Genomic DNA, 8,386 nt, shown 5'->3' with positions numbered 1-8,386 from the left:
GCGGCTTCACCGGGGTGTGGGTGGCTCGGTCAGGGCCAGTGCCAGCCCCGCCTCCAAGGCCCAGCGGCCGTCTGCTGGATGCCCTGCTCAGGGCTCGGACGCTCGGTCACCCTGTCCTGACTGCCATCGCTCCTTGACGTTGTCCCTTGGCGTTTCCACCCGTCTCCTGAGTCTTTGTCAGTCTGTCTTTCATCCCGTCTGCGAGTCTATCCGGGTCACCCTGTGTGACAGTGGGGTTCTGTTTTTATCTTACTTCTTCAAGTTTACAAGGAGACCTCAAAAAATTCATGGAAAAAGAATTAAAGCCCTAATTAATTTCGGTGCGGAAAGTTTAAGTCCTGCAGTTTTCCATAGTGCGTACCTTCCAAGGGCGTTTGGAGGCTCCTGTACTTATTTCTTCTGAGAGAGAGAGACAGCCTCTCTTTATTTTTTCTTTTTTTGGAGAGATTTTTGCTATAGGGCGCGTGCGCTCGCCAGACAGACAGAGAGAGACAGAGAGACAGAAAGCGAGAAATCACCCCCCAGGGAGGATGGCCACGCCACAATCCCTTCTCCATTCTCCTCTCGGGATCTTGGGCATGCACGCACACACGCCCAGCGTGAGTTTAAGCCACCGGGTCTGGGACTTGAACCGTGGTTGACTACATGGGAGTCCAGCGACATAGCCATTACACCATCTGCTGGTCCCCAGAGACAGCCTGTCTAGTGGGGTCTTTAGACCATCAGCTCCAGCCAGCCTGACTCATCTGGCATTGGGAGTCAGAACCCACAGTGCTGGCCACAGTTCGAATCCTGGCGTTGGTGGCTTGAAAATGTGTTGCGTGTGCATGCCCCAGACCCTGATGGGGTGGAGGAAAAGGGTCGTGGTGTAACTGTTCCCCTTGAGCGTGCTTCCTGTCTGTCTGCGGAGTGCATGCCCTCACAATGAAAAACAACCGAAAAGCAGAAAACGGGCCAGCAGGGGGCTTGGTGGTTAAGGTGCTGGACTTCCACAAGGCAGACCACGACTTGAGTCCCATATCTCGTGAAAGTCATGCTGGGCGTGTGTACGCGTGTGCCCACAATCCTGAGAGGAGGAGAGACTGCGGTGTGGCCGTCCCTCCGGGGGTGATTTCTCGCTCTCTCTCGCTCTGTCTCTGCAGAGTGCATGCGCTCGATGGCAGAAACCTAAACGGAACCAAACCGCACGGCCGTGGTTAGGTGCTGGTGTGCTTCCACCAGGAAGGCTGTCATGAATATCGACGTGCGTGGTGGGGACGTGGGGAAACGGCCTCCCGTGTTATGGGGGAGTTGGAAATAAAATGGAGAAGCCACTCTGAAAGAATCCTGTCGTGCTCGGTCCAGGCCACTTTCTCCTGACGAACTTGCTGCTGGACAAGCTGAAAGCCTCCGCCCCTTCGCGGATCATCAACCTCTCGTCCCTGGCCCATGTGGCTGGGCACATCGACTTTGACGACCTGAACTGGCAGAAGAGGAAGTTCGACACCAAAGCAGCCTACTGCCAAAGCAAGCTGGCTGTCGTGCTCTTCACCAGGGAGCTGAGCCGGCGGCTGCAGGGTGCGCCACCCCCCCTCCTCTTGTGCCTGCGCGGCTTGCCTGGGGCTCCGGCCCGTCGTGGGGTGGCGTCGGTGCCAGAGCAGCATGGGGAGCGCGCGCGCACTGCACGGTGCCGCTGGTGCCAAGCTCCAGTCGGCAATCCTGCTGCCCCTGCCCGCCAGCCCGCCAGCCAGGTGTCCGTCCCTGCCGGTGGCGGAAAGCGAAGCAGCTGGGGCTCTGGGCCCGTGGCTCTCTGGGGCGGTTTTGACCCCCAGGGCACTTCTGCCGGCGTCTGGTACCTGGGCTGCGCCAGCTGCTCCTGCTCCTTGCGGGTGTGGCTGGGCAGTGGTCAGCCCTGGTGTGCGCAGGATGGCCTGCCCACCCGCACTGCGTCCACCGTTGGGGGTTGGGAACCCACCCTTAGCCCTCACGTCCTGTAGGTCTGTGGGCCGCACTGCCAGCTCCCCGGGAGTGTGGCTTGTTTGCAGCGTCTCTGATCCCACCTGACCCACTGAGCCTGGGGTGGGCAAGCGCAGGGGTGAGTTCAGTGGGCCCCACTGCAGGCTGCTTCAGGAGGCAGGCGAAGGAGGTGACTCGGTGTAGGACAGCGCAGTGTGGGAGGCGGGGAGCTCCGGGGTGCTGCGGAGGCCTCCAGGAGCCAGTGCACCATCCCAGCCCTTTCTCTTCCCTCTCTAGGCACGGGCGTGACTGCCAACGCCCTGCACCCTGGCGTGGCGAGGACTGAGCTGGGCAGACACACCGGCATGCACAGCTCCACCTTCTCCAGCCTCACGCTTGGTGAGTCCCTCCCGGCCTGGGTCTCTGCGGACCGCTCTACCGTCCCTCTCGGCCTGGGCCAGGACGCCCCTTGGAGATGGGCCCTGGTCTGCTGCTTGCCGTCCCGCCCATGTCTCCTGTAGGGTAATGAGTCCACTTTCCGTGTTGCTGTGGCTTGCAGCCTCAGGGCCACCTGGGACACAGGCCAGAGCCTCTCTGCCCATGAGAGAACCGTGTCTTGGAGAGGCCATGATGCTGCCTCGCGGAGCCAGGCTGTGCTCGGTTTAACTCCAGCTTCACCCCACATGATCTGGGGCACCTGGAGACGTGTCTTCACCCGGAGCTTATCTGCAAAGTGAGCAGGGCTCCTCACGGTTGTTGGAGGGCTAGCTGCCTTCCCTGAGAGGACCAGCACAGCATGCGGCTCAAAGTTCAGGCTGAAGAAACAGCTCTGTACGGGGTATTTCCAGCCCCGAGAAGCATCTGGGAGTGGGTGCTCGGTAGCAGGCATGTTAGGCTGAGGTGGCCGCTGAGTGCGCTCAGGAAACGAACTTAACTGAAGGAAAGACCGAGCAGGGTGGGGCTCAGGCTGACCAGGAGGAGAGCTTCCCCGTCCGGGGAGGAGCCAGGAGAGCCTCTTAGAGGCGGCAGCTTTGTGGAGAGATTTGCCTGGGCAGGGAGGGGGACTTCTGGTGGAGGGGGCCGCAGTGAAAGCTGGGGGTGGGCTCTGGGACCCCAGGCCGCTTACAGCCTCAGTGGGCGCTATGCTCCCCGACGGGGCAGTGCCCTCCTGTCCTCTGACACCGTGGCCTGATTGCAGGACCCGTCTTCTGGTTGCTGGTCAAGAGCCCCCAGCTGGCAGCCCAGCCCAGCACGTACCTGGCCGTGGCGGAGGAACTGGAGGGCGTTTCCGGAAAGTACTTCGATGGACTTACTGAGAGGGCACCCGCCCCTGAGGCTGAGGATGAGGAGATAGCTCGGAGGCTTTGGGCTGAAAGTGCCCGCCTGGTGGGTTTGGAGAAGCCCCATGGGTCATCTGTGAGGGGACAGTCTCTCACCAAGTGACCTTTGGAGCAGGCTTGAAAGCCTCCCAAGGTGGCCTAGTCTTCAAGGTGGAGCTATGAGACCAAGGACTGCTGGTGCCATGCTCATGTCGTCCTCTAGGGGCAGTGTGGCCCATGTGAGCCTCCAGGACCACTGCCTGCCATGCCCTTGGCATCCTCTGGGGGCAGTGTTGGCTCATGGCTGTGTCATCCTCTAGGGGCAGTATTGACTCATGGGAACCTCCAGAGCAAGGATTGTTCTTGCCATGCCCTTGGCATCCTCTAGGGGCAGTGCCCACTGCCTGCCTCACTCATATCCTCCTCGAGGGGTGATGTCGGCCCCGTGTCCCTCGCTCCTTATGCTTGCCCTCTGCTGGCCTTACCGGCTGCCCCGCAAGTGGGCACCTGACCCAGGCTGCCGGTTGATTGTGCTCTGCTGCCCCCAGGGGAGCTGGGCATCAGGTTTGCTCCACCAGAGCTGCATCCCGCTGTGGTCCATGAGAGCCAACACTGGCCCAGGTGGAGGCCTCGGGCCCGTCTCTGAGCAACCTCTCTGAGTGTGGCGGCTCTCACCGTGGAGTGTGCGGTCGGAGCAGAACCCGCTCGGTGGGCGGCGGTGCTTCCTGCAGCGCCAGGGTGCTGGGGAGAGCTGTAGGCTTGGCCGTGTGCTCGCTGGGCCTGCAGTGAAACCCCCTGGCCCCGGCTGTGAGGACAGGGCTGCCACCCCCTCCATGCCTGTGGACTCAGACTCCGATAATAAAGGAACCCCGAAGGCCGTCCGGTCACAGGTCTGTTTTCCTCTGCGCTGATGAGTGGGAAGGCGACAGTCCTGTATGTGCTCAGCTAAGTCCCACTGGGGCGGGAAGCCGGACTCTAGCTGCCAGAGCACTTCCCACCCTCCCCACCAGGGCCTGAGGGTCCTGCAGGCCTCCGTGGTGAGTGTGGGGGCGGGGAGTTGAAGGAAACATTGAGAATGCTTTTACATGTTTTTGGGAGATGTTCGTAGAGGCCAGGGACGCTGCTCCCTGCCCTGCAATAGGGGCTGATGGTGAGAGGGTCTGGTCTGCACCTGGGGACCCGGAGTGCTCTGGAGTGCTCTGGAGTGCTCTGGCTGGCTGTGGCTGGCTGTGTGTGGGTCAGGCCTCTTGGCGTGCTCTCTCTTTCCTGTTTCTCTTGCTCGTGGAAGAACTGAGGAAGGATCCAGCAGATGGCATAATGGTTATGTCGCTGGACTCCCATGTAGCCCCAGACCCAATGGCTTGAAATTCACTGGGCGCTGTGCATGCCTGCCCAAAATCCCAAGAGGAAAATGGAGGAGGGCTCGTGAGTGGCCACCCCCTAGGGGTGATTTATCACTTTCTGTTTTCCTGGTGAGCATACGCACCCTAGAGCAAAAATTGCAAAAAACAAAACAACAAAACTAAGGAAGTAAACTTTCAGAAATCCTGGGGCTGGGCCTGCAGGTGTGGTGCTTAAGGTGCCAAGCCCTGCACGGCCAACCGCAGTGTGAGTCCCAGACCTAGTGGCTTGCTTTCTCACTTTCCCCCTCGCTCTCTGGCTCTATCTGGTGAGCACATGTGCTTCCTTTGTCTCTGTCTCTGTCTGTCTGGAGAGCACATGTGCTCTCCAGCAATTAAAAAAAAGGTCAGTGTTGCTTGCAGTCAAGTCAACTGAAATAAGCGGATTACAAAGAGACCACGGATGCCCACTCCTGCTGCTGCTTTTCTTTTCTTTTTTTAAGAATTATTTATTTAACTTTATTTGTTCACTCATTTAGTTTAGTTTGACCAGAGAAAGACAGACATACAGAGAGAAGGAAAGTGAGAAAGCAAGCCGCCAGGTCCAGGACTTGAACCACAGCTGGTCGTGTGGGGACGTTCAGCACCTTAACCGCCACGCCACCTGCTGGCTCTCTTTTTTTTTTAAACAAACTTTTTTTGTTGTTTTTTGGAGGTTTTTGCTCTAGGGCACGTGCGGTGGCTAGAGAGACAGAGATAGACAGAGAGACAGCAAGAAATCACCCCCCAGTGGGGATGGCTATGCAGCAATCCCTTCTCTGCCATTCTCCTCTCGGGATCCTGGGCATGCATGCACACGTGCCTGGTGTGAGTTTAACCTACCGGCTCCGGGACTCGAACCGTGGTCGACTACATGGGAATCCAGCGACATAACCATTATGCCAACTGCTGGTCCCACCTGCGGCTTATTTTCGAGGAGAAGCAGGAGGAGGAGCCGGAGTTCGGTCTGTCCGAGGCCACTCCCGTGGGGCTCACGTGTCTGAACGGCGGAGGGAAGCCCAGGAGGGAAGCCGGGTCTACCAGGCAGCCAGGCACACTAGGTGGAGGTGTGGGGGGGGAGGGACACGCACCCTCCGCAGGCCCGGCCGGCACCCCTGCCTAGGCCCCCCACCCACCAGGCGTTAGGCCCTGCTCGTGCCCAGTGTGTCTCAGGCTGACCGGCCGCGGCGGCCAGGTGGGCCCCACTTCCCTGCAGGTAACTCGAGCAGCTGTTCACGCTGAGTCGGATGGAGAGCAGTGTTCTCCCCAGGGAGAGGCGGAGACGGGGAGAGGGAGAAAGTCCCCCCACGCCGAGGGCACGGCTGTCTCATCCTCCTCCTCCCTTTTTCTTGCTCATAAAAATGAGTAAAACACATTTCTATGGGGGAGATTCTTACGTTTTTTGTGTTTTCAAATATTTGAAATATAAAAAATTCAAGACAAAAGGTATTTAGGAGGGAGCCAGCAGATGCGAAGTTGTTACATTGCTGGACTCCCACGTGGCCAACTGTGGTTCGAGCCACGCCTGGTGGCTTCAGAATTGCTGGGCATGTGTGCATGCATGCCCAGGATCCCAGGAGGACACTGGAGAAGAAGGGACTGTAGCCATGGTCGCCCCCCGGGGGTCATCTCTCACTTTCTCTCTTATTGTCTCTGTCTTTCACTTCAGTGAGCACACACACCCTGAGCAAAAACCACTAAAAGTAAGATTTTTAGAAAGAAATATCGATGGCGTTTTCACAGAGATGGCTTTGATTTGTTGTAGCTCTATTGGATACATAAAGTGGAACATTCCACAGAGCACTGACGCACAAACCGTGCTCTAAGCTACATTCATAGAAGGCATCTCCATTTCTTTTTTCTTTTGGAGAGATTTTTGCTATAGGACATGTGCACTCTCCGGAGAGACAGAGACAGAGAGAGAGAGAGAGAGACAGCGAGAAATCACCCCCCGGAGGGGTGGCCACGCCGCAATCCCTCCTCTTCCGTTCCCCTCTCAGGACCTTGGGCACGCACGCACACGTGCCTGGCGTGAGTTTAAGTCACCAGGTCTGGTCGACTGGGAGTCCAGCGACATAGCCGTTACGCACCTGCAGGGCCCTCTCTGCTTTTCTTGCTTGCTGTAAGACAGGCACGCTTGCCAGGGAGAGACGGGGAAAGAGAGAGAGGAGAGAATGAGAAAGTTCTCCCTTCGGGGGACGGCCGTGTCACAGATTTCTTCTCCATTTTCTTTTTGGGATTTTGGGTGCACACACACACGTACACACACACGTACACACACACTCATACCTCGTGTGTTTTTTAAGTTTCCTGGTTTGAGATTTAAGTCATGCTGTCAGCCTTGTGAGAATCAGCCGCCTTCACTGCTCTGTCACTGGTGGGCCAGGCATCTCCATTACTAGAGAACAAATAAGCGGCTTACCTGCAAACAGACAGTCAGTTAAGAAATGGGCAAATGAGCTGAACAAACCGCGCTCCAAGGAAGACATACGAATGGTCAAAAAGTATATAAAGTCATTCAGCATCCCTTACCATAACAGAAATACAATTCAGAACCATAATGAAATGCCACTTAACGCCAGCCAGGATGGTTATGATAAAAAAAAAAAAGGACCGGGACCAGCAGTTGACGTAATGGTGATGTTGCTGGACTCCATGTGGGCAACTGCGGTTCGAGTCTCCAAGCCAGTGGCTTGAAACTCATGACGGGTCGCACCTGCAGGGCCCTCTCTGCTTTTCTTGCTTGCTGTAAGACAGGCACGCTTGCCAGGGAGAGACGGGGAGAGAGAGGAGAGAATGAGGAAGTTCTCCCTTCGGGGGACGGCCATGCCACAGACCTCTTCTCCATTTTCTTTTTGGGATTTTGGGTTGTCCGGCATGCTTAAGTGCCCTATAGGAAAAATCCCTCTTAAAAAAAGAAAAGAATGACAAATGCTGTCAAGACTGTTGTGAAAAGAGAACCCTCTTATACTGTTGGTGGGAATGCAAATTAATATGGCCACACGGAGAGCAATAGGGAGGCTCCTCAAACGTCTACAAACAGGACTACCGTATGATCCAGTAATCCCACTCTTGGATATTTACCCAAGGGACAGGAGGACACGGAGTCACACAGATGCTTGCACATCTGTGTTTATGCAGCATTATTCACAATTGCTGTGACATGGAGTCAACCCAGATGCCAAGAGCAGAGGAATGGATTGAAAAAAATGTGGCACGTATACACTGTAAACTACTCCTCAGCCATAAAAAAATTAGATCCTGACAATTGATATGAAGTGGATAAATACAGATTTAATGCTAAGTGAAGCAAGCCAGATATGAAAGACCGACATTGTATGTCCTTGCTCAGGTTTACCGAACGTCTGCAATCTACGGCAGAAACGGAAGGACTGGGGAATATCAGCAGAGACAGCAAGTGTAGATACCAGAGACTGTAGGGGTGGGTGGTGAGGTGGGGGGAGGAGCTCAGGAGAAGTATTTAACAGACACGAGAATGGAAAGCTGTCGAGGATGCCGCTGGTGGCACTTTGACATGCTTTGAAAAGCCAGGCTGTAAACTGTTACATGTACAGTGATTACATGTAGAACTAAATACATTAAAAACGAAAACAGCAGTGTGGCCCTGTGTCACGGCCCCGGGTAGAGCACAGTGAGTGCTGAGTCAGTGGTGTCACTTGCTGAGTCAGCGGTGTCACTTGCTGTTTTTAGGTCGGCTGCAGTGGGGCTGGCCCCCAGGGAGGGGACACCCCG

The 8,386-nt window shown here is 56.3% G+C and overlaps 1 protein-coding gene across 2 annotated transcripts in view; it reads left to right on the top strand.

Moving 5' to 3' along the window:
- The window catches only part of RDH13 (retinol dehydrogenase 13), a 16,884-nt gene extending 12,743 nt beyond the window's left edge, over positions 1-4,141 (top strand). For both annotated transcript variants that reach the window (XM_027772586.1, XM_006150339.3), the window contains 3 exons: positions 1,345-1,557; positions 2,233-2,334; positions 3,134-4,141. In XM_027772586.1, coding sequence (XP_027628387.1) covers positions 1,345-1,557; positions 2,233-2,334; positions 3,134-3,378 — 560 coding nt within the window. In that variant the 3' untranslated portion in view covers positions 3,379-4,141. The remainder of the gene's footprint in view (positions 1-1,344; positions 1,558-2,232; positions 2,335-3,133) is intronic.
- The last annotated feature ends 4,245 nt before the right edge of the window (positions 4,142-8,386 follow it).

The sequence above is a fragment of the Tupaia chinensis genome, unplaced genomic scaffold (genome assembly GCF_000334495.1).
Source record: "Tupaia chinensis unplaced genomic scaffold, TupChi_1.0 Scaffold000286_1, whole genome shotgun sequence".
Lineage (NCBI taxonomy): Eukaryota > Metazoa > Chordata > Mammalia > Scandentia > Tupaiidae > Tupaia > Tupaia belangeri.
This window is presented reverse-complemented; position numbering and strand designations above follow the sequence as displayed.